Genomic DNA, 27,369 nt, shown 5'->3' on the forward strand with positions numbered 1-27,369 from the left:
TTAAGCATCAGATTTAAAATATCTTAATTTTTTGGTTATTCAGAAATACATTTTGTGAATAATAAGAATTACTTCATAAATATATATATAAATATAAATATATATCTACAGGATCTGCAATGCAGGAGAAAACCCTTTAAAGAAAAACATTGCACTTTTGGATTATCAGGATGCTGTCATATTTACCCTTCAAGTGAAATATAATTACCATTCCAGGTGCTTTTGGCACAAGTTTTTAGGTGAATATTGACACAATCTTAAAAACACAATGCTTTTATATTTTATTCACTGGAATATGATGAATCAAACAGAATTCAGAATTCTGACCAAAAATATTCAGGTAACTGCAATTGCTTAATTAAATACAAAAAAAATATTGTTTTAAAAAGACCTTAGACTGCCTTTACATCTGGAACATGTAAAATTTTACCAGCAATACGTTTTTTTCAATCCCCTCAAGCAAGAATTCCCAGCCTACACAGAAAGGTAACATTGTCTTTTTCTACTCATATATGACTTAGATCACACCCCAGTATATAAGGACAAAAAATAAATGTATAATAAAAAGATTGGATAAATCAGGAGAGGCTTTTTGGTCTTGAATTCTTCACCCACTAACAATGAAGCAGCACTGTAGGCAGCCCAAAACACACCAAAGAGCTTTAAAAAAACAAACAAAAAAGACAAAAGGCAGCATATTAGCAAGTTAATTAACATTTTGGGTATCATAAAAATAACATTTACAGTATTTTCTTAAAACAACCCTAACAACCAATTGTAGAAGCAGTAAAACTTATTGAGAATGTTTAAAACTTGTTAGGAATATTCATCCTTGCTCTGCTCCCTGACTTCTGCAAATGAAGTCTTTTGTTATCAAACTTGTCTAATCATAAGAATCACCTTGGGTGCCTATTAAAAAACAATCCTGGGATTCATTCTAGTTCTACTGAATCAGAATCTCTAAGGGAAGAAGGGTCTAATTATCAGACTTTTTAACAAGTGTCCCTGGTGACTTAAGATAAGGCAACTTTCGGAAAAACTATTATAGGGATAAGCAGCTGAAAGATATTTGTTTCCTGAAAGAAAACTAATTGATCTTCACAAAGTAGAAATTTTTCCTTTTTTTTTCTCCAAGAAGTAGAAAAACATATTAAGTGAAAATTTTACACAACATTTATTAAGTATCAAATCATTTTCCCAGGACTAGGTAGAAGTATAGTGTTAAATGGAAAGGAGGAAAACCATAACGTTTTGGTTGAGTTTTCTTTTTTTTTTAATGTTTGAAAATTTTTCATAATAAAAAATTTTTGTTTGCTTTTTTTTTTTAAATTGAAGTATAGTTGATGTCCTAATGTATAGCACAGGAAACTATATTCAATATCCCATGGTAAACCATAATGGAAGAGAGTTTTCTGATTATGCACGTGCTTAATTTTAAATTATTTCAACTAGAAATTTATATAATACTTACCAATATAGTCACTGAAGGCACTTTACAGAATAAAATGAAAGGAAGAACTATAACGGTAGAAATCAGGGAAACTATGACAGAAACAGACCTGGCACAGACCAGGGTTTCTCAACCATGCACTAATCAAATTTTTGAGCTGGATAATTGTTGTGGGAAGTTGTCCTGTGCACTGTAGGATGTTTAGCAGTATCCCTGGCTTCTAGTCACTATATACTAGTGCCATCCCAGCCCTCCCCATTTGTGATACCCAAAAAGTCTCCAGACATTGCCAAATGTCCTTGGGGGGCAAAATCGCCATCAGTTGAGAACCACTGGTACAGAGGTAAAAAATAAATGCTGGCAGACTGACTGAAAATGTATCTGAGATGGTCCAATTTTATATTGTGCTTTTTAAACTAAAAACATAAAAAAAAACCTGCAAGATATTTTAAACCTACAAAAAAGTATAGGGAAATAAATGAAGTAAAATTATAATCAAATTGCATTTGTATGGCATGATTAAATTTTTTTGTAAATAAATGGTTAAAGATTGGTAAGAGTTACAGAGACTTAATGTTAAAAAAATTAGTGCTTGTAGATTAAACTGTATTCTAATGCTAGAGTTAAGTGATGAGAGTTTTGCAACATTATTTCTCAGCAAACTTTGGACTAAAACAAGAAACATGTAAAACAGATCGCTACACACAGAAGATTAAGTGATTAGGGAAAGAAATGTGGGGAAGAAAATCTAAAGTTTAAAAAGAATTGTATCCTAAACTTTTAATGATATAAAAAAGATTCTTCCATTTTATAATAATACATACACATGTTGCATAAAGAACATTAAGACCAATTTTCAGTTGAACTCAATGACTGAAAATAACCAGAGGACAGTTTTAGCAATTTGGGAAGTAGTCTCAGAAGCATTCAAACAGGCTTTAACCCAAGTAAAACAACACACAAGCAGTGATCCTGAATGATTCAGTAAAGTGGTATGTTCACTAAGGCTAGATAATTAAATGCCAGCATGGGGCTAGCTCTTGCACTGCAAGACTTTTAAACTAAGTGCTAATAATGACAATTAAAAAAAAATTTAGGATTAGAGGAAAGAAAGCTCTTCTCCTTGGTCTCTTAAGTGTTCAAACAGTTCAAACATACAGAGATGTTCTCAAAATATTTGTTTAACATTTATAATAATAACAGCTACCACTCTGCCTACTCTGTCAAGCACTATACTAGACATTATTTATACTTTAAAATCTTCATAACAAACCCTAAAAATTAGTTAAGACTCCCATTTTGCATAGGAGGGTACGAAAAGATATCTCCCCAAGGCAAACAGCAAGTAAGTGGCAGAACCAGGATCTGAATCCAGAACTGATTGGTTCCAAAATCCAACTCTTCTCAATACCCAAGGCTTATATAATGTCAGTATTAGTCTGTAGTTACTCAATTCTAAAAGGAATAATTTCTTTTATATTGGAATTAGTAATAAACTTTAAGTAAAACCAAAACCCATAAAAGTTACTCTACTTAAAAACTTAAGTATTTAAGTCCAAGTTCTATTTTCCATAAAGAAAAAAAATTACATTCACTGTGTAATATACATACATGTGTTAGAGCAGTCATTTATTTCCAAAAGTTGTTCAAAATTAATAAATCCCAAAATTTAAGTTCAATCACTACTCATTATTAATATTTAATATTATCAGTAAATGTTTAAAGTGGGTACATATGTTAATATAAGCTTAACACAGCACAAAGAAGTCCTGATCTCTGCAACATAGAAAAGCCAATTTATTAGAACCATATATATCATATTTGATAAAGAACTTACTATTCAAATATGAGTGACAATTATTAAATAAATGTCCAGTCCCAGTGGAATTTTATTTATTTTTAGCGAGGTTTTTTTTTTTATTGGAGTATAATTGCTTTACAATGTTGTGTTAGTTTCTGCTGTACAATGAAGTGAATCAGTTATATGTATACCTATATCCCCTCCCTCTTGGACCTCCCTCCCACCCCCCTTCCCAATCCCACCCATCTAGGTCATCACAGAGCATCAAGCTGAGCTTCCTGTGCTTTATAGAATGTTCCCGCTATCTATTTTACACATGGTAGTGTACGTATGTCAATCTTAATCTCCCAATTCGTCCAACCCTCCCCTTCCCTACCTGTGTCCACATGTCCATTTTCTACATCTACACCTCTATTCCTGCCCTGCAAATAGGTTCATCTGTACCATTTTTCTAGATTCCACATATATGCGTTAATATATGATATTTTTTTTCTCTTTCTGGCTTACTCCACTCTGTATGACAGACTCTACGTCCATCCACATCTCTACAAATGACCCAATTTCATTCCTTTTTTATGGCTGAGTAATATTCCATTGTATATATGTACCACATCTTCTTTATCCATTCATCTGTCGTTGGACATTTAGGTTGTTTCCATGTTCTGGCTATTGTAAATAGTGCTGCAATGAACATTGGGGTACACGTGTCCTTTTGAGCCAGTGGAATTTTAAATAAATACCTCCCACAAAATCTAAGTCAGATGAACTAGAAGAAAATTTTAACATTAAATAAAAAAATTCTCTGAGTGTAATACCCCAAGGTCCGATTTGCTCTTTGTTCTTTATTCCGCCCTAGACATACATTATAATTTATGGCAATTAAAAGGGGAAAATAAAAGAAATACAACTGGTATAATTAGTGAGTAAGGTCACTGTTCCAAAATACTACCAACTGTTTGATAAACAGTTATAGATTACAAGATTCTTAGCCAGAGAACTAGTACAGTCAGCTCTTATTACCTGTGGGTTCTGCATCCACGGATTCAACCAACTGTGGATCGAAAATATTTGGGGGGAAGAAAAAATTCCAGAAAGTTCCAAAAAGCCAAACTTGAATTTGCTGCACTACAGACAACTATTTACACAGCATTTACATTGTATTAGGTATTGTAAGTAATCTAGAGATGATTTAAAGTAGATGGAAGGATGTGCACAGATTACATGTAAATACTACACCATTTTGTATAGGGAACTTGAGCATCTGCAGATTTTCATGTCTGCGGGGGGTCCTGGAACGAATCTCCCGTGGATATGGAGGGACAACTGTATACTTTTTTTTTTTACTGGGAAACAGTAAACTACTTTTTATAACACACTACTTACTTTTATAAGTGTAGACACCACTTCAAATGATCCAACCACCAAAAGTATAGGGGCTATTACAATGAGAGGAAGTAATGAATATCCTATAACTCCAAGAACTTGGCCATATGCAACCTGTGAATTTCCAAAATGTTAAATAAATATCACAGAAATCAAGATACTTATTTTAACCCCTAATAAACATCATATATACTTTGTTGTACTTACATAAATGTGAGAATTAAGAAAAAAGTATCATACCCATTATATTTCAAATTATCATATAGTCTCTTATATTCGTGGACAATGTCAACAACCCACCATGATTTCAATTATCAATTATGACGATACCCAAATCTACATTTCCTGCCCTCTCTCTTTTGAGCTTCAGACTTATATATCCAATTACCTTGAGTATATCTCTTAGTCACTATTTCCCTTGTTGTAGGAGGATTATTTAAAGGAACCACAACCATCTTATTTTGATGAAAAATTCAAGTCTAGAGAAGCTAGATGTGACAAATACAGACTAGAAGGGAAGGGAGAGAGGTAGGAGGATTGAAGAGAAAAATATTTTTTAGTGGCTACTGTGTGCCACACTCCGTGATAGAGCTTCACATATTGTGAAGATTAAAGGCACTAACAACCCTATGTGGTATTACTGTCCCCATTATGAAGAAAGTGATTCCAGAGAGACAAAGAGCTTTGTTCAGGAAAGCAAAGCTAGTTGGTAAGAGTTCAAATTAAGATCTAGGTATTTTAACTTCTCTATCAACACTCCTAAATTACCAAAACATTTAGTGATACCTTTTTTCACATAAAAATTATATGAGGTTTTATCTAGAATGTAAGAAATAATATGCAAACAAATGTCCCTGTTAGAATTATTTTAAATTTTCATAAGCAGAGTGAAAAAGTTACATAGATAAATGTTACTCTCATTTATTCAAGAGTTTTAAGTTAAGATGATGGATTGAGTGCATATATCTAATATCATTCCTTCCTGAAACTCCATTAAAAGGGAAGGAAAAAAGGAAACTCCTTTTTATAAGAGGCATAAACAGGAGATTAGAAGACAGGACAAGAGCAACTTAATTTTGGAAACTGGAAAGCAGAAGAACAAGAGCTTGGTGGAGACCTTTCCACCAAGTATGAGGAAAAGGCTCAAGAGTTCTGCATTTAACATTCAGTGTTCATAGAGTAAGCCTGATATGAGTCAGCACCCACATGATATAGTAACTCCGCCTGGCATCCCTTGTGCTTTACTCTCTCCACAGAGAGCTGAATTCCAGAGTGCTGGAATTCCTAGGTTTATAGTAATTCATAAAGTCTAATTTAATGGAGCAGTGATTCTCAAGGTGTGGCCCATGGACCTCTGGGGGTCCCAGAGACTCTTCTAAAAGACTGGAACGTCAAAACTATTTTTTGTAATAGGGGACTTCCCTGGCGGTCCAGTGGTTAAGACTCCACGCTTCCACTGCAGGGGGCACAGGTTCACTCCCTGGTTGGGGAATTAAGATCCCGCATGCCGCAAGGCACGGAAAAAAAATAAAATAAATAAAACTTTTAAAAAAACCCACAAAACTATTTTTTATAATAGTAATAAAACATTATTTGCCTTTTTAATTGGGTTGATATTGGTACTAATAGAACAAAAGCAATGGGTAAAACATGCTGCTTTAGCACAAATCAAGGTGGCATGAAACGTACTAGTAGTTACTGTGTTCTTTACTACCCCACACTCACAGGAAAAGAAGAAAAAAAGCCAGTTTCACTTAAGAATGTCCTTAATGAAGCAGTTAAAATGATTAATTTTATTAAGCCTCAACCTTTGAATATGTCTTTTTAATATTCTGTGTAACAAAATGAGAAGTACACAGAAAGCATTTCTTCTGTATCTTGATTCAATGGTTATCCCAAGGAAGAGCATTTGTACAACTGTGTGAGTGAAGAGCTGAATTAGATGCTTTATCCATAGAATACCATTTTTACTTGAAAGAACAACTGAAAGACAAACTATGATTATTCAGAGTTAGGTACTGACAGGCAACATGAATGAAGATGAATGAAGTGAGCCTATTATTTCAAGGAAAACAACTGACAGTATTTCTTCCAAATTACAAAGTTCTCTCTCTCAAGCAAAAAGTAGAATTTTGGAAAACTTGTATCCAACACTGTTATCTTGATAGTTTTCCAATACAGATTTTTCTGATGAAATATGTGGTGATATTAATGAATGTGATTTTCTGATATTGTATAATAAAATGAGTCAACATTTGGAAGATCTGCAAAGCTCAGGGAACTAATGTTTTCTTAGTTGATCGTGCATGGGTAAAAAGATCCATCCAAAGTGAATTTCAATGATACAGCGTATAAAAAGTTCACTGATATGGTTTGAGATTCCTCACTACAACAAACCTTTAAGAAAATATTACTTGTTGAGTGTTGATGCAGTATCAGAGTAGAATAATCACAATCATCCAAAAAATGTATCAAAATACTCTTCCTTTTAAAATTATATACCTGTGTGAGGCCTTATTTTTTACTTTAACCAAAATATATCATAACAATTGAATGCAGAAAGCAGATATTAGAATACAATTTCCACTAACCCAGACACTAAAGCTACTTGCAAAAATGTAAAACAATGCCTTTTTCTCACTTTGTTTTGAAAAATAGTTTTCATTAAAATGTATTTTTTATGTTAAAATGTATTTGGTTTACTTTTAGTTTTAAATGAATAAATATATATTTAAAATTTTTATTTTAATTTCTAACATGGTAAATATCGATAAATACAACCTACAGAAAGAAATCTCTTTGGGGACCTGAGATCAAAAAGTTTGAGAACTACTGTAACAGAGAATAAACTGCATGCTTCCCTAAAAAGCTATACATTATTTATGAGTGAAATTGGATTTTTTTCTTTCCTCTTTATTTCTCATAACATTTATACTAATATTTACATCACCTTAAAAGAAGTAGCATAACTTAAAAGCAATTCTGGGACAAAAAGCAGTTACAATGAACATAGCTACTGATACTACCTGCAGTATCAAAAATAAAGCTTACCATAAAAAACAAAGGCTATTTTCAAAATTAACCACTTACTTCTCCACCAAGAACTCTGGCCAGTAAGAAAATTGTTAATGAACCAAATATCCAAATGGTTATAATCCATGAGACCACCTTAAGAGAAAAAAAATTCATGCAATTAATATCTGTGTACCAAATAAGCTGATAATTTCCCACGAACTCAATCCTCTACCATATAAGATACTTTGGTATACCCAACTTCAGGTCATAGAGAGTTTGGGTTCCCAGGTAAAACTTAATAAGAATATAAATGTGTAATATAATTTTACATCCAAATTGAAAATTTAGCAATGATCAATTGCCTAAGGAAACCTTAGTATTTTATGATCTATAATAAAAGAATACTGCAAAGAAAGACCAAACTGTTGACTCCCAACCCCTGCTTTATAGCATTTTGGAAGGTAAATTCATCTGTGAAACAAGTTACCAGTCTTCTCAAGAGGTCTCTAAAATTTACATTAATTACACATTTATCCAAGTAATAGAATGTGGATGATACTTCAGACAATTTTAACTCCTGAGACTTGACATAGTAATGATACATGCATATATTTCCAAGTTCTGTCTGCTTGGGGGGGGTCCAGAAATAATGACACCCAGTAGCAACATAAGCACACTTATTGCCCAGATCCTGGTTTCTAAATATTCCCCAATAAAAGGCACTAGGACTCCCTAGAAAAATGATTGATTCCAGGGCTGGGACAGGGACAATAAAAGGTGAGCCCAGAACACTCTGTGGAGTCAGAAAGAAAGGAAGTACTCAAAAAAAGATGGGGATATGTCAAAAGGATACAGAAGGTAACCTGAAGGAGCTCCCAATGGCTAAAACTGCAACAATCTGAGCAATAAATGATAGTACTGGATTATAGCCCAGAAAATAAAATAAATATCCATGAGTCCATACTGACAAAAATAAATGAATGATTAAGTAATGACAAAGAAGGACTAGCTGTTCCAAAGAGAATACCAATTAATACATGTGGAAGAAAAAAAAAAAAAACATGTGGAAGGGGGCTTCCCTGGTGGCGCAGTCGTTGAGAATCTGCCTGCCAATGCAGGGGACACGGGTTCGAGCTCTGGTCTGGGAAGATCCCACATGCCGCGGAGCAACTGGGCCCGTGAGCCACAACTACTGAGCCTGCGCGTCTGGAGCCTGTGCTCCACAACAAGAGAGGCCGCAACAGTGAGAGGTCTGCGAACCGCGATGAAGAGTGGCCCCCGCTCGCTGCAACTAGAGAAAGCCCTCGCACAGAAACAAAGACCCAACACAGCCAAAAATAAATAAATAAATAAATAATTAACAACAACAACAAAACTTTGAAAAAAACCAAAAAAAAAACATTATAAAAAAAAATACATGTGGAAGGAATGAGGAAAATCATCATTCAGTAAACAATATAGTAATAATTGTTGCATGCAAGATCCATCAGTAGATGCTAAAATTAGCGGGCTAAAGTTTGATGAGAAACAGGGTATTTGCATAGTCACAAAGTATTTCCACAAGATATTTATTAAAAGGGAAAAATAGCAACTTTACAGTGGAAGATACCACCCCATCACCTAACCAAGTGATCAATGTTAATAGTACCAGTAATATGACATATTAGTACCATGTAATGCCTGATAGTGTGTAGAGAAGGGCACAATGTCACTTCTGTGGTATTTTTGCCAAAAATGTATGATCCCAATCCAGTCATGAGAAAATATTAAACAAACTCAAATTAAGAAACATTCTATGGAGATAAGAATCTTCTGTTTTTAGCCTTAGAACACTTTGTTCAAATGAAAGATTATATAAAATAGATAAAATTCATACACAGATGTTCTACATGAAGGGTTGGTGGTGGGTAGGAGACCAGAACCCCCATTCAACTTCTTCAATGGTCCTTATACTGGCAACAGAACACTTGATACGAACTACTGATCCAAGGTAAATATTAATAAGACCAGTGTTATATAACGTTAAGGGTCTTGCTATGGAGAGAACACTCTGGATTATCCGTTGAGCACTAAATGTAATCACAACTGTCCTTTAAAAAAGGAGGCAGAGGGAAATTTGACTACAGTAGAGAAGGCAATGTGACAAGTGGAAACAGGTTGCAGTGATGCAGCCAGAAGCCAAGGAGTGTTGGCAGCCTCTAGACATGGGAAGAGGCAAGCAACAGACTGTCCTGGAGCCTCCAGAAGAACCAGCCCTGCTGACATTTTGATTTTAGCCCTTTAAGACTCAATTTGGGTTTCTGACTTTCAGAACTGTCAAAGAATAAATCTGCATTCTTTTAAGCCACTGAACTTGTGGAAATCTGTTATAGTACAAAAGGAAACTAATTCATTTCCAAATCACTCTGTGGTAAAGAGTTATTTTTTACTCCCCTAAAGCCTTAAACTAGGGATGAGGGAATGATATGCATGTGCCTTATTTTGATGATAGAGATAAAGCCTCTGAGAATAGGACAAAGTATTATACAAAAACAAATACTGATGGAATTCTTGTCGTCATTTATTAAAAAGCTTACTTTAAAAAACAGAACTGGGCTTCCCTGGTGGCGCAGTGGTTGAGAATCTGCCTGCCAATGCAGGGGACACGGGTTCGATCCCTGGTCCGGGAGGATCCCACATGCCGCGGAGCGGCTGGGCCCGTGAGCCACAATTACTGAGCCTGCGCATCTGGAGCCTGAACTCCGCGGCGGGAGAGGCCGCGATGGTGAGAGGCCCGCGCACCGCGGTGAAGAGTGGACCCCGCTTGCCACGACTGGAAAAAGCCCTCGCACAGAAACGAAGACCCAACACAACCATAAATAAAAAAATAAATAAATAAATAAATAATTTAAAAAAAAAAAGTGATTCAAAAAAAACAAAAAACAAACAAAAAAAAACAGAACTAAAAATGAATAAAAGATAAGAACATGAGTATTGTGTTTCAAACTCTTTATCCTTTGGAGAAATCAGAAAGAGTATGGGCAGGTGGAAGCAGTCCCAACCATTTTACCCACTTGCCATACAAATACTAATACTTTTTATGAAAATGATGATGTAGAAGAGTTTGGAAATCATTAATCCAAGGCACTCCCCTCTTATTTAATTAAGAACAGCTTGTTGGGATAAACAAGTGAGAAATAATGGGTAAAGCTAAAGCATTTCTCAAACATGAAGTACTACAGTTAATATTTGGCTATTTTCAATTTTAAAACTCTTAAACTATTTAGAATTTGTGAAAAGTAAGATATACTTACCCTAAACTGTCCATATAATGATATCATGGAAAAGAAAAGAACAACAGCCAGAGGACCCCAAAAGTCAGGATTGTCTCTCACCACTTGCCTATTAAAACCAAGTGATGGCATTGGCATCAAAACACATCGAATTTTGTAGTAAATATCCTTTAGGTCGATATCCAATTCTTCCCTGTAATTTTAAAATGAGAATTCTTAAAAAGCACACACTTTTGAATACTGAGACAGTTGCAGCAGAATTTAAGAAAAGTTTAAATATAACATTATCGTCACCACAGATCAACAAAACATTTGCATTTGAAGTACCGCATTTCACTGGTTCCAAGATGAACATTTTCATCATTTCAACATCTCTAAAGTTGGGATGCATCTCACAATAGCTGGTTTCTTATAACTGTTGTCAGTCTGGAGTGAAGCCAAGTGCTTCCAAGATCTGCCTTTCCTTTTGCCAGTCTCCTGGAGGCACTATCAACTTGGGACTTTAAATAAAATCCTCTGCTTGAGACTTTTTGGGACCATACTGATAAATCAGACTGCAATCCTATATATAATCAGACACTTTTTCTTCCAACACCCCACCCAGTGCCAAACAGACAAGCAAACTTCCTTGCTGTCTCTTTTTGTATGGTAGGTTATTTCTCATTTACCCTAACACTAAGGAGATAAGACAGCCCTTTGATGTCCTAGCTTTATGCTGTCTTAGGTATTTTTTCTGTTTTATCAATAAACGTGAAATAACTGCATCTTATAATCCATACCATCTTAGATTTGATGAAATTCGGTATATTAACATTAAGAAACAGGATGTTTTAGCACTTGATCTACCAATAATTACTACAGAGAGTAACTTGGTAATACCTTGATTTTACAAAGCTATAGGTTCTTCTTTCCAAAATTGTTAAATTCTTCACCTTTTTTCCCCAAGTGATACATAATCACTTAAAAATTTTCAAGTACTATGAAGAAAGTGAAAGTATCCCTATAGTCCTCCCAGTGGTAGCTCTAGAATTTCTCTATGGGAGAGAGTTTGGAGGGGTAATCTTTTTGGAAATCTTAAACTGAACTGCCACAGCAAGCACCCAAGCACCTTGCTTTTTTACTTACATCGTATGTTCACTTCAGATAGCTATAGACCCAGGTAAGTCCTAACAGTTTGGAGTATATTTGTGTGGCATATAGGATTATGATTCTTTTAACTTTTGCCATTCAGTAGGTTAAAAATATTCTCTCATTATTTCAGTTTTACTAGTTACAGTTGACCTTGAACAACGTGGGGGTTATGGGTGCCACCCTCAGTCAAAGATCCACATATAATTTTGACTCCCCCAAAACTTAACTACTAATAGCCTACTGTTGACCAGAAGCCTTACCAATCACATAAAGAGTTAACATATATTTTATATGTTACCTGTACATCTACATATACTTTATGCATTCATGATATACCTTTTTCTTAATTTTTTCGATACTTCTAGGCTACATGGTTCGTCTGCGAGTTTTTTCACATTGTTGCAAACTCAAAAAAATTTTCCAGTGTATGTATTAAAAATAATCTATGTACAAGTAGACCTACACAGTTCAAACCTGTGTTGTTCAAGGGTCAACTATAACAGTAAAACTGAAAACAGCTAAGACTTTTGACCAAAAAGGTTAAGATTTTCTATACCTGTCTTAAATAATATGAAAAAATACATCCCACAGACTAGCTCTAAAAACCAAAAAATACATATTATTTTTACACACAAGAGTGGCTTGTTATCTTCAGGGTCATCATCTTCAACTTCCAAAAGCCAGCCATATCCTCTTTGTCTCAGAAATGTAGTAGCTGTAGACTCTTTGATAAAATCTCCACCAAGGTTTAACTTGACATCTGGGGATGCTATTGAACCACTGAGATCTTAGGAGAAAAGAGGACAAAACTATAAACCAAGGTAAAATGTGTGAATCCTAACCAACATGAGCATATATCCAACTAAATAATTATCACTTGAAGATCTCTACATATGAACATCTGCTACTGCATACAATCTTTGTATTTTATAGTTGATAGTGCTAAAAACAAGACACCAGGCCCCAAATGGAGTCACTTATGCTAAGTCTCATGTCACCAAACCAAGACTTAATTACAGTTTTGGCCTCTCCCAGAAACAGAATCTGAAACTAGTGAATCAGGAATCACCTGGTCAGCACTAGTGAGGTAATCTGCCTGACAGACCCCTGCAATCTCCTAAAGCAAAGTGACCTTGCCATAACTAATCCACTTTTAGCTAGTATAACTTCCTTGTCCCACTTCCTTCTGCCTAAAGTCTTTCATTTTGTACAGCTCCTCAGAGCTCCTTTCTATCTGCAAAATGGGATGCTGCCCATTTCATGAATCACTGAATAAGCCAATAAAATCTTTAAAAGTTACTCAGTTGAATTTTTTTTCAGTAATGATATCTAAAAACCACTTTTTATTTTTACAACAAGAAAATGAAAACAAGAGAGGTAAATTCACATGAAAGGTTTCACATCTAACTAGCTAGCCTTGTACCAGAATCTAGACTTATAACTGTAACTTTAAAATTTAAATGGAAGATATATACAAAATATATTATAGGATATCGCTTTGGTTTTTTTGTTTGTTTGGTTTGGTTTGGTTTTGGCCACACTGCGAGGCCTGCGGGATCTTAGTTCCCCAACCAGGGACTGAATCCAGGCCTGGCAGCAAAAGCACGGCGTCCTAACCACTGGACCCCCAGGAACTCCCAACAGGATATCATCTTGGATTCCCTTCATTATTATGTACATTATGTGCTTCAGAACAAAGTGATGTATAAATTCTTTTTAAAGGCATTACATACTTATATATACAAACCATTAGACATAATTATTTGCTAAAGGAAAACCATAGATAACTTCCCCTATTTTTTCATATATTTATTCATACATTATTTTTTTAAAACCAAATATCTATGCTAAGTGCCTCATATATTAATGCTTAGTTCTGGATAAATCTGACTAGTACGAGTTTCCTGCTATTTCAGCTAACTTTTTTCTTTATATAATTACATCATTTATCTTTAGTTTTGGCAAAATAAAAGTTGTTGGTTTTTTTTAGGTCAATTCTAAAAAGCAGTGAAGGGCTTCCCTGGTGGTGCAGTGGTTAAGAATCCGCCTGCCAATGCAGGGGACACAGGTTCGAGCCCTGGTCCAGGAAGATCCCACATGCTGCGGAGCAACTAAGCCCGTGCGCCACAACTACTGAGCCTGCGCTCTAGAGCCCGTGCACCACAACTACTGAGCCCACATGCCACAACTACTGAAGCCCGCATGCCTAGAGCCCATGCTCTGCAACAAGAGAAGGCACCGCAATAAGAAGCCTGCGCACCACAACGAAGAGTAGCCCCCACTTGCCGCAACTAGAGAAAGCCCGCGTGCAGCAATGAAGACCCAACGCAGCCAAAAATAAATAAATAAATAAATAAATTTATATAGATTAAAAAAAGCAGTGAAGAGACTCTGTTATCCACATTACAAAATAAATTCCACTCGCAGTCTGTACCAGTGCCTTAGAGGTTACAGATAATCACAGTAGTACATATGTCAAAATTTCTGGTTGAAAATAAATTGGGAATAATAAAGGACTTGCTTGAGGTCATACAGGAATTAATTAAAAAAAACACATTTGTAGGACCAGGCAACATGCACTAGTAAACAACCATCAATGTTGTTAGCTAGAAGTCACAAGACTGGAGTGATACTTTAGAAAACAATTTCGGCAACAGCAAACCAGAACACTCAACACAGACTCTCCTCTCCTGGAGATCCTATACAGTAGAAGGAAGAGCTTAATTTGCACATTACCCTAAATTCTAGGTTAGCTTTTGAGAACTGCCATTAAAAAATTTTGGCTTAAACTTCAATCAATGAGTGGATCAATTATGAGTCACATAATGATCTGGTTCTGACAACTCCTGCAATTAATTATAATAAAGTTTGCATTCTGAAGCTAAGTCCTAGCTAAGCTACTAATTAATACAGCAAATCATTAATGTCTTCTGGTCTCCAGTTTCCTATTCAAAGTTCTTTCCAGGCTTAACATTACATGATTCTAAAAAGCTTTTATAGTTTAGTTTATTCAGCTAGAGATAAAATGCAAGTACTTTTGAATTCACTGTCCTTCCCTACTTAAAGCTTAAAAATAGTCCCTATAGATGCTAATTGCCATAGAATCTTGTGATTAAAATATTCTCTCAAAATTACTTTCTGCTTCTTTGTCTTACTCTAAGTTGAAAATGAAAGAGTTGAAACTTAACTAAAATTCTACTTCCAATAGGTACAAAGAGTGCCTTTCTTGATTTAACAAGAGGAAAACTTAGATCAGGAAGTCATTAGTATAGCAGTGACATTAAAGGTTTTGGAATTATAAGGCAGGAAAGGCCCTTAACAACTGTTTCCTGGCCTCTAGAAAAGAATGAACTTAAAGTCCTTAATCTAAACCAAAAAAGGATATATAAATTATAGTGCTAAGGAGTGCTGTGAGAAAGAATTGTATATGTTTAGCAGTTTTTCATAGCAGGGATGCAGAACCTCAAAAAGACACCCTTAGCTTATAATTTTGCAGTGTTTTCCATTCTATGCAAAGAAGGAAAATATCATGGACATATGTAGGAGAATGCTAGAAACAGCAGTCTGACAAATCACCCAGTTCCCCCAAGACACAATTACATGTGAGTTAAAAAAAAAGCAACAGAAAAGTAAAAAAACTCAGTAGTTTTCTAACACGTGATCAAGTTAACACGTAAAGAATAATGTCGGAAGACAATGAGAAATATTCAAAAAAAAAAAAAAAAAAATCACTCCAGGAGCACAGCTGTCTTACATTAAACCACAGTAAGAACCAGCTAGCTTGATCGTCAACTCTAGGACAGTTGTCCAGAATTATAAAACACTAATCTGAAATTAATCCTTTCTTACTACATTATAATATTCTTGTCATTTTCTAAGTAAAAAACAACATAAAGATAATAATAAATATAAGTGGTTTTAAGAGGAAATAATCTTTGAAAGAAATCTTAAAAATGTTTCCACTACTGTTTGGGTTCAGAGTGAGGAAAGTATCAGTAAGTTTCAAGTTTTATTAAAAGCCACCTGGAAAAACTGCAGAACAAAACTTAAAAGTAATTTTCCCTCCCTTTCAACTCAAGTGTATTACTGGGTGAGGGATCTTTTCTCTGAATCTTCTCCTCAGCCTGAGAACTTCACTTTGAAGAATTCAGTCAGTGTAGTATGATAGTATACTCAGGGTGAGATTTACTGATCTACCCCTACAAAAGTTCTATATTTCTATGAAAGAAGAGTAATCTGCAATGAACATGAACATTTTGTTGGTACTTGCCAACTTCTTATATACATGAATAAGCGTTTTCTTACTTAACAAGCAACCAAGAGCAAGGACAAAAATAATGCCATTTTATTTGAATGAAAATGAAATGAAATCCATGTGTGCTTAAATCTAAACCAGAATTGACTATTTGTGCAGCAAAATAAAACAAGCACATGTTTCATACTAAAGGGACAAATTCCACTGTTCCATCTTAGTTATAAAAACATTTTAACGCGTATATAGGCCAATGAAAGAGCTCAAGAAACCAACCAAGTATATAATGATTTTATAATTGCTAGACCTATACTGGAGTTGATTATGTTACTCCATGAGAAAAAATTTTAAAGCCTTGTATAAAATTGTGTCCTAAGTTATATATATATATATATATATATATACTTTTAAATTTTTTATTTATTTTTGGCTCTGTTGGGTCTTCATTGCTGCACACGGAAGCCCTTTCTCTAGTTGTGGCACACAGGCTTCTCACTGCGGTGGCTTCTCTTGTTGCAGAGCACAGGCTCTAGGCACACAGGCTCAGTAGTTGTGGCTCATGGGCTTAGTTGCTCCGCGGCATGTGGAATCTTCCCAGATCAGGGCTCGAACCTGTGTCCCAGGCATTGGCAGGTGCATTCTTAACCACTGCGCCACCAGGGAAGCCCCTAGGTTATATTTTTATTCATATCATTTTGGTTTACGATTTCAGTAGCTTTACTATTCAATATTGCCAGTTAATTTTCATATTGCACATAATATTAATTAAAATCAATTATATCTCCTGAGCCTACCTTTAGAAAAATCAAATCCCATTTTGGCATAAACCAGTTATCTAACATAAATTTCTTTTATTTGCCTTATGAGTCTTTTAACTTTTATTTTGAAATAATTATAGATTCACAGGAAGTTGCAGAGAGGTTATATGCACCCTTCACCCTGTTTCCCCCAATGGTACCATACCATCATATGTACTATCAAAACCAGGACACTGACATTGATACAGTTGATAGACCTTATTCAGATTTTACCAGTTTTAAGTGCACTTATTTGTGTGTATGTGTGTATAGTTCTATGCAATTTTACCACATTTATAGATTTGTGTAATGCCTTACAAGTTTAAAATTTATGAAAAGAAATAGATTAATTTTCTAAAAGATAAATCTTGCTTAACTACTTTGTTTTCTTCCCAAGAAAGGTTGACTAAAAAGTCATTTTCAATTTTCAAACAGGGAAGAAAAGCTATTCTTGCACCCATTATATATCATATATTGTACTTCTTGAGCACATTGTATAGAAGATACTTGTGATAATATCTATCTGGATATAATTTTTTAAAAATCAAGTAGGAAACTTTTAAAGAGGAAAAACTAAAGATTCCTCTATCAACACTACTAAATTATATTAGAAGTGACATCTTGCCTGGGGAGGGGGAATGTCACACAAAGTAGGCTAAATGGACACCTTAACAGTAACAGAAAATTATTGTTTACTCAAAAAAGCCTATTAATACAAAAATTATTGCATTATTATGTCTACAAATTACTGATCACAATAATGTATTATGAGTTGTATATACTATCATTTTTATATAGGAGTGTCTTAGTCTGTTTAGGCTGCTATGTAACAAAATACCATAGACTGGATGGCTTATAAACAATAGAAATTTGTTTCTCACAGTTCTGGAGGTTGGAAGTCTAAAGTCAGGGTGTCAGCATGGTCAGGTAAGGGCTCTCTTCTGGCTAGCTGACTTCTCCTTGTGCCCTCACATGGCAGAAACGGGTAGGGAGATCTGTGAAATCTTTTTTATAAGAGCACTAATCCCATTTATGAGGGCCCCATCCTCATGACCTAAGTACCTCCCAAAGGCTCCACTTCCCCACTGGGCATTAGGATTTCAACATATGCATTTTGGGGGACACAAACATTCAGACCATAAAAAGAGGTAAAAACACTGAGGAAGGCTGAGCTCAAAAAGCAATATACTGAACCCAGTCCTCTTCTGTAAACTTATACAATCAAGTGTCAGCTTAACATTGTAGTTATTTCAAAAGCATCTAAAACTCAATATTCCAAAACTGAATTCTTGATATTTAAGGTCTTCCTCCAGTTTCTTATTTCAGTGAATAGTACCACTAATCCCATCCAGCACTGTAAACCAGAAGTTTAATTATCCTTGACAGTTTCCTTCATTCACATGCTCCCCACACCATTCAATCACCACTAAATTCTATCGCTTTTATCCCCAAATATTTTTTGAACCTGCCCACTTTTCTCCATTTCTACCACCTGCACCATGCTAGTGCAAACTAACATCTCCTGTCTGTATGACTATAATGGTCTACTAACTCCTCTCCCTAGTCATTCTCTTTCCAATCCATTCTCACCCATAGCCAGAAGAATATTTTTTAAATGCAAATCTTTCACTCTCCCGTTTAAAATCCTTCAGTGGCCTCCCACTACTTTTTCAGCTCAAATCTAACAATCTCTACATGCCCTATCTACTTCTCCAGAACAATTTTCTGCCTCCCTACCCACCATGTCCCTATGCTCTAGCCATATTAAGCCTCTCAGTTCTTTGAATGAACCAGGATCCCTGGTACCTTAGGGACTTTGTACCAGGCTGTCTCCCCTAACTTCAGATAATTAAATGCCATCCATTCTTCAGTTCCTAGATATACTTTTTTTTTAATATATAAATTTATTTATTTTATTTATTATTTTTGGCTGCGCTGGGTCTTCATTGCTGCGTGCAGGCTTTCTCTAGTTGTGGCGAGCGGGGGCTACTCTTCCTTGTGGTGCAAGGGCTTCTCACTGCGGTGGCTTCTTTTGTTGCTGAGCACAGGCTCTAGGCAAGCAGGCTTCAGTAGTTGTGGCATGAGGGCTCAGTAGTTGTGGTGCACGGGCTTAGCTGCTCTGCGGCATGTGGGATCTTCCTGGACCAGGGCTCGAACCCGTGCCCCGTGCATTGGCAGGCGGACTCTCAACCACTGCACCACCAGGGAAGTCCCCTAGATATACCTATTTAAGGAAATTTTCCATGATCTCCCTAACTAGATTAGGTTCCTTTCATAGTCCCCTGGACTTTTCCTTCATAACATTTATCACTGTTTATAATAATGTATTTGTATGATTATTTGGATAATGTCTGTAAGTTCGCTGATGGGAGGAACTAAGTGTGTTTGTTGTAGTTTTGTTTTGAACACGTATCTCCAGTACCTATAACAGTGCCTGGCCCATAGTAGGCAACCAACAAATGTGTGCTGGTTAGATGAATTAATTAATAGAAGGGCAAACAGCTTCACAGAGCTTATATCAAGAGAGATATTAGAGATTTTTAATAAAGTAAATATACAAAATCAGATTTGCATTGTGTAAACATAATCTTAGCTGCACTGTGGAGGACTGATTTAAGTGGGGAGAGATTTGAGGAGGGAGTATGGTCAGCAAAAAGTATAGATGAGAAATGGAAAGGACTTGAACTAAGGCAATGTCAGTAGAGAGGGAAGAACAGATTAATTATATAGCTATTCTGGAGCTATTCTGAAATAATTTGATGACCAACTGAATATGAGAAAGTGAGAGAGAGACTAGAGACAAGCTTCTGGCCTTTGGCAAAAGGAACTGTATCACAAACAATAAGTCATTTTCACTTTAGCACCTTTCTCACTTTCAACATTGGTTAATTAATCCACCAATAAATATTTAAGGATTACTTATTTCTATAATGCCCTGAGAGTGATATAAAGAAGTGAGATACTTTAAGGAGTTCAAAATCCAATTCACAGTATATCCAAGCAATGGAATTTTATTCAGTCAGAAAAGGAATGAGTTACTGATTCATGCTGTAACATGAATGAACCTTGAAAGCATTATGCCGAGTGAAAGAAACCAGACACAAAAGGTCACATATTGTATTACCCCATTTACATGAAATACCCAAAATAAGCAAATCGATAGAGACAGAAAGTAGATTAGTGGTTGCCAGGGACTGGAAGGCAGGGAGGGAATAGAGAGTGACTGAAAATGGGTACAGGGTTTCTCTTTGGAGTGCTGAATATGATACAAAACCCTATTAGTACTGTAAAACACACTCTTCTGTAGGTAAATGACAATGCCTATTGCTAACAGATCACAGGTGCCATAGGAGTAAAGAGACCTAAGCTATCAAAGAGGTGGTCAGGAAGACTATGTGGAAGTAGAACTGGAATCTGGCCATGAGAGATAAGTGGATGAGCAGAGAAGGAATAAGAAATCATTCCAAAGATGGGAGAAAATATCTGCAAATGATGCGACTGACAAGGCTTTAATCTCCAAAATATACAAACAGCTCATGAGGCTCACTATCAAAAAAACAAACAACCCAATTGAAAAATGGGCAGAAGACCTTAACAGACACTTTTCCAAAGAAGACATACAGATGGCCAGTAGGCACATGAAAAGATGCTCAACATCACTAATTATTAGAGAAATGCATATCAAAACTACAATGAGGTACCACCTCACACCAGTCAGAATGGCCATCATTAAAAAGTCTACAAATAGCACATGCTGGAGAGAGTGTGGAGAAAAGGGAACCCTCCTACACTGTTGGTGGGTATGTAAGTTGGTGCAGCCACTATGGAAAACAGTGTGGAGGTTCCTCAGAAAACTAAAAATAGAATTACCATATGATCCAGCAATCCCAGTCTTGGGTATATATCTGCACAAAACTATAATTCAAAAAGATACATGCTGGGACTTCCCTGGCAGTCCAGTGGTTAAGACTTCGCCTTGCAATGCAGAGGGTGCAGGTTCGATCCCTGGTCAGGGAGCTAAGATCCCACATGCCTCAGGGCCAAAAAAACAAAACATAAAATCTAAGCAATATTGTAACAAATTCAATAAAGACTTTAAAAATAGTCCACATTAAAAAATCTTAAAAAAAAAAAAAAACATACATGCACCCCTATGTTCATAGCAGCACTATTCACAACAGCCAAAACATGGAAGCAACCTAAATGTCCATGGACAGATGAATGGATAAAGAAGATGAGGTACATATATACAATGGAATACTACTCAGCCATAAAAAAGAATGAAATCATGCCATTTGCAGCAACATGGATGCAACTAGAGATTATCATACTAAGTGAAGTAAGTCAGAAAGAGAAAGACAAATACCATATGATATCACTTACATGTGGAATCTAAAATATGGCACTGGGGCTTCCCTGGTGGCGCAGTGGTTGAGAGTCTGCCTGCCAATGCAGGGGACGCGGGTTCAAGCCCTGGTCTGGGAAGATCCCACGTGCTGCGGAGCAACTGGGCCCGTGAGCCACAATTGCTGAGCCTGCGCGTCTGGAGCCTGTGCCCCACAACAAGAGAGGCCGTGACAGTGAAAGGCCCGCGCACCGCAATGAAGAGTGGCCCCCGCTTGCCACAACTAGAGAAAGCCCTCACATAGAAACGAAGACCCAACACAGCCAAAAAAATAAAAAATAAAAAAAATAAAATATGGCACAAATGAACCTATCTACAAAACAGAAACAGACTCACAGACACAGAGAACAGACTGTGGTTGCCAAGGGGGAGAGGGTGAGGGAGAAAAGGACTGGGAGTTTGGGATTAGCAGATGTAAACTATTATATATAGAATGGATAAACAACAATATCCTACAAGCACAGGGAACTGTATTCAATAACCTGTAATAAACCATAATGGAAAAGAATATTAAAAAAAAGAATGTCTACATGTGTATAACTGAGTCACTTGGCTGTACAGCAGAGACTAGCACAACATTATAAATCAACTATTCTTCAATAAAAAAGAAATAAAATTTAAAAAAAAAAGAAAGAAATCATTCCAAGGAAAAGAAAGGGCAGAGACAAAGGCATGGAAGCCCAAGGCTTATAAAAGGCACAGAGTTCAAAAGTTGTGGAAGATAGGTTGGGGACAAAGTGTTAAGAGAATAAATATCGGACAAAAAACCCCCAATTTTTTAAAACTTGTCTTCATAGGCAAGTGTTTCTTTATGCATGTTCTGTGGAATCTGGATCCTATGAGATGCCCTCCACAAAAAGCTTTTGATATTCACTAAGTTTGGAAAACCCTGCATGCTACAACCTCCATTTGGAGTTTCAGAACTAATATTGGCATATTAAAGGCTCTGGGAATTCTGCATTAAGGAAACTGGTTTAACTTAGCTTAACACATTATTTACCAAATTTTTGTCATGGAACCTTTCCCCTTTGGGAAACACTGCTGAAGGTCCTTCTGTAGATGATGGGAAGCAAGTCAAGTTCCAAAAGAATGGTAGGGATTGCTGGATGCTGAGGAAATAGGAAATAACAGAGATAGTTTAGCTGTGAAAGTAAGGAAAAAGGGAAGTAGTAGATTTAATTAAAAATTCTGTCAATTAGGAGGGGACCTGTGAGTGATGATAGTGATGGAAGAAACAGAGGAGAAATAAAAAATGCTAGAGAGAAAAACAAAGAAAGGTTCCAAAAGAGGCAAGATCATCTTTCTTGGTTAGTTGTCTCTGTTCATGTCCTTTCCAACTACTTGTTGGACTTCTGTTGAATTAGTGTTGGCTTCAGTTCTAGCAGCACAACACCTTTATCTTAATCAAAAAGTATCATGTAGTCATCGAACATTTATTAAGTTGCTGCTATATACCAGGCTCTGTGCTAGGCAGTGGGTATGATACTAGTAGACAGTAAAACACAGCTTCTAACCCCAAGGGGCTCATGGTCTAAATCAGCATTGTCTTAGGTCTGTGAAGATTGAGAAGTATAAAATACAGGGACTGCCTCGACCAATTATTGCATTTGCATAATTTTTAAGTGAATGCTCTTCCCTCTTTTCAACCTGAAGAACTCCTCCTTTTCCTTCAAAATGTACCTCATCTGTCTCTGAAGACTTCCTTGATCCCTTCCTGCAGTTAACCACTTCCACCTTTGAACCTCTTTTTTTTTTAATTAATGAATTTATTTATTTATTTTTGGCTGCGTTGGGTCTTCGTTGCTGTGTGCGGGCTTTCTCTAGTTGTGGCGAGTGGGGGCTACTCTTCGTTGTGGTGCACGGGCCTCTCACTGCGGTGGCTTCTCTTGTTGCGGAGCACGGGCTCTAGGTGCGTGGGCTTCAGTAGTTGTGGCACGTGGGCTCAGCAGTTGTGGCTCATGGGCTCTAGAGCGCAAGCTCAGTAGTTGTGGCACACGGGCTTCGTTGCTCCACAGCATGTGGGATCTTCCCGGACCAGGGCTCAAACCCATGTCCCCTGCATTGGCAGGCGGATTCTTAACCACTGCGCCACCAGGGAAGTTCCTGAACCTCCTTTTTATAGCATTTATTATGTATGATGAATTTTTAAAAATCCCATTCTTATTAAGCCATTTCTTGGTTAGGGACTTCCTCATATACAGTCCCTTGCATATGGACATACTCCCTCCATCCTACATATACAAAACATTACCTATCTTTCAAAATTTGGCAAAATATGACCAATATTAAACTGTTCCTGATCTTTTATCTATAAAAAATTTCCTCCTCTTTTTGTTGATCTTTCATAATATTCTAAATCAGTGCCTCTCAAGCTTTAATGTGTTTATGAATCACTTAAGGATGATCTTGTCAAAATGTAAATTATGATTAAGGCAGATTCTGCATTACTAGAGCCCAGTAATGCCAATGCTGCTGGTCTGTGGAAATAAAGCAGGCAAAGAGTTACTTATTTGTGTGATACAAAATAAAGTCAAAGAACTGCCTTAAAGACTTCTATATTATACTTAACGGTATCATTACATTCTTTTTTTTTTTTTTTGGCTGCGTTTGGTCTTCATTGCTATGCGCGGGCTTTCTCTAGTTGTGGCGAGTAGGAACTACTCTTCGTTGCGGTGCGCGGGCTTCTCATTGCGGTGGTACATTCTTGCATTTATACACATGCATTTCATTACTGCTTTTGGATGTAGTTTTACACCACAGAACTGAATATTAAGTCTGGATTTCATTATTCATTTATTTATTCATTTACTAGCTTATTCACACATAGTCTACGTTCTTTTAACTTGTACTTATGGACCTTGCTTTTATACACATTACCTTAAGTAATTTTCACAATATTCTTATAAGTGTGATTTTCATTTTATGGATGAAAATGTGAGTTTATAGAAGCTATGTAATTTGGTCAATATGACATAGCTTCTGTAAGAGTTAGAACTTTAACTGAAGTCTTCTGGCTCTAAACCAGTAATTTTTTAGTTATACCATCCAAAATGTGCTAGGTTTTATAGTCCCAAGTATCAATGTCATAGGAGACAAAAGAAAGCAGAAATCATTTATTCCTTCAACAAACAACTACTTTGTTATGTTAATATTCTGGGTTCTGTGCTAAGTGCTGGGATATAGAAAAGATTAGGGACATTTCTGTTTCTGAGGAACAGTTAAGCAAAGTTTCAGCAAGAAAGGAGTATCTGAATTCAGCCTTAAGTCTCATCTTGGGGTGAGAAGGAGAAAAGCATTCTGAGCATGAGGACCTGGATACACATAGGTATGGAGACAAACACCAAGGCACATTTTAGAACAAAGGACATGCACAAATTAGTAACGATAAGTATCACTGAGAAAGAGACTTGGACAGAATCTAGAAGCAAGGTATACAATAAAACCTCTACAAGCTGAAAACATCCATGGTTAGATAAACACCGTAAGAGGGGAAAAGCAAGAATTTACATGACACGCTTAGGAACCAGAGAAGAAACTTGGTGTTGCAGAGTCAAATGTTTATGTTAGAGAACAGTAAAAAATAACCGTGGCACCAATTAATACTGAAACCCAAAGCAGTAGCAACACTGCTAACAAATACTGAGCACTTAACTCTTCCAGGTGTACTAAGCGTTTTGCATTTGCAAAATGTTTGAGCACTTGGGTATTATTATTCTCATTTTATGTATACGAAAACTGAGGTTAAGAGAGATTAAGTAACTTGCCCAACATCACATAGATAGTAATTGGTAAAGACAAGTTGCAAATCCAGGACTCTATACTTCAGATACACTATTCAGTTTACAAAAATATATGTAAGAGGCATCATGGTTTAGTATAAAGAAATCTTAGGAGACAGAACACTAGCTCTTAATTCCAGATCCTTCATGTGGAGGTCACTAAACTTCTCTAAACCTCAGGTTCACTATAAAACACAGGAATAATAAAGCTCAGCAGGATTCTTAGGAAGACCAAACAAGCCGTTTGCTTAAAATACTCTGTAAATTTAAACTGCATAGTATTATAAACTTTAGGGTATTATTATACAAATATCTATCCTTGTCTGTATATCCCTGGATATACAGGGAGTCTATACATTCTTGGCGGCTATACGGAGAAGTCTGAATAAATCTTATGGATTTTACTTATTCCAGGTTTCTTGGTTTAGTATATGGAGTCAATGGATTAGCTTGTTATATTATTGTCAGATTTCTTAGGCATATTTAAGAAAGGTAATTCCTGGAGGAAGCGGGGATATTAGAACTATAAACATAGATATATAAGTCTGAACAAACATCAGGTTGTGATACTCAATTTTTTGTGTATACAGACAATTTTTTCTTAAAGTCTGGAAAACTACGGTTGGTTATTCTCCCCAAGCACTAGGCTAACAAATGTAGATGAAACAAATTGAAATATTTTGGGTTGCTATATTTCACCAAATTTCCATATTACATTTAAATGTATCAGCTATGTTCTCTATGATAAAAATTGTATTTTGCATTTTAATATAACCAAAACTACAGTACTATTTTTTTTTAAACGCCACTCAAAAACCAAAACGAGGAAAGCAAAACAGAAAAAGGGAAAGCAAGCTATATTAACTGATGCATTACAAAACTCGATTTCTCAGGAAACACACTAGGTCCTTCTCTAGAATAAAATTTCTATAGTTAAGTACAACTTATTTTTCCATATCCAGCAGTTAAGTCTGGTCATTGGAAAATTACTGGTATACAAAGTCTATCTAACAAAAGTAGCAGAAAAAGATTTCAGTTACAAAGAGTCTGGTAAAATACAGAGAAAAGGAGGAAAACAAATTCTCCCGTGCTGTAGAAAAATCTCTCCAGCACAAATGCTTCCTCAAAACAGTACATAAAGAAATCTGGAAAGCAACTGAAACTTCTTGTAATCCAGCTGGGTGTTCCCAAATATATCTGGGTCTACTTCTCTGAATATTGAGGTCAAACACCATAAAGTAGGAGGAAAACTGGAACGTTGGCAAGATACCAGGTTCCATAAAAACCACAAACTCCTCGAGGGAAGTTAGTATTTGCAGCGCCTAATTTAATCTCAGCAAAAAGTTATGTGCTGATAAATAACAAAGCAACAAGCTCTCGTTGCTCGTTCTCATTCTTTGACACCTAGCCCGGCCAATCTAACCATCCCTTTCTGAGCAACGCCAAATCACTTTAGAAATAAAATCTTGGGGTCCCGTGGGTGCCCTCGAGGTGGGTAAGTCTGCCAGAAAAACCTGCCACCAGACGGTGTAGCGAAAGCCAGAAGCTGACCGAGTCACTTAGAAAGTTCCCCACACCCCACCCTCGGCCACTCGGACCTCTCGGAAGGCCCGGCGGGAGCAGAGGGCTCGAGTCCCCCCCATGGGTCAGCTTCCTGCCCGTCCCCACCGGGCCACAACCGCCTCGGCCCCAGAAAGACACTGCCGCGTCCGCCCGGCGTCCCCCAGGGCGACGGATCCTCCCGGGGCTCAGTCTCACCTTCCGCGTCTGCTGAGGAGACAAAGGTGAAGTCCCCGTTAGTGGGGGAATACGCCGGGGGAGGGCCCGGCGGCTGCATCTCGCGGCCCCTCCGAGCCCGCGGCGGAGGAGGAGGCTGTGGCTGGGCTCAGGCCCCGAGGCGGCCGCGGCGCCGACCCGCACGCGCGCCCGACGGCGCGACCCGCGAGCCGAGATATGTAGGCTGGGAACGAGGCCGGAGACGAGCGCAGCTGGCCGCGGGGCTGCCCCTGAGGGTCCCCCACCAAAGTCCTCTCGGTGGCGGCCGCCCAGAAACCACGACGCCGGCGCCCTGACAGGACCATAAC

At 36.8% G+C, this 27,369-nt stretch overlaps 1 protein-coding gene across 1 annotated transcript; it reads right to left on the reverse strand.

Annotated features, from left to right (window-relative positions):
• Positions 1-257: 257 nt before the first annotated feature.
• Positions 258-27,369, reverse strand: YIPF4 (Yip1 domain family member 4). The gene is made up of 6 exons (XM_036873528.1): positions 27,044-27,369; positions 12,686-12,839; positions 10,943-11,114; positions 7,725-7,802; positions 4,635-4,748; positions 258-660 (listed from the first exon to the last, which is right to left on the reverse strand). Exons 1-6 carry the CDS (start codon positions 27,120-27,122, stop codon positions 523-525), a joined length of 735 nt encoding a protein of 244 aa, XP_036729423.1. The 5' UTR covers positions 27,123-27,369; the 3' UTR covers positions 258-522.

Source organism: Balaenoptera musculus, chromosome 13 (assembly GCF_009873245.2).
Source record: "Balaenoptera musculus isolate JJ_BM4_2016_0621 chromosome 13, mBalMus1.pri.v3, whole genome shotgun sequence".
Classification (NCBI taxonomy): Eukaryota; Metazoa; Chordata; class Mammalia; order Artiodactyla; family Balaenopteridae; genus Balaenoptera; species Balaenoptera musculus.

Excerpts from the sequence above, each read along its gene's own strand:
- YIPF4 (XM_036873528.1), bottom strand. The coding sequence starts at position 27,122 with ATGCAGCCGCCGGGCCCTCCCCCGGCGTATTCCCCCACTAACGGGGAC. Across the intron at positions 11,115-12,685 it reads GAAGATAACAAGCCACTCTT|GGAAGAATTGGATATCGACC; the intron begins GTGTGTAAAAAT and ends TTAAAATTACAG. Across the intron at positions 4,749-7,724 it reads CCAGAGTTCTTGGTGGAGAA|GTTGCATATGGCCAAGTTCT; the intron begins GTAAGTGGTTAA and ends GGAAATTCACAG.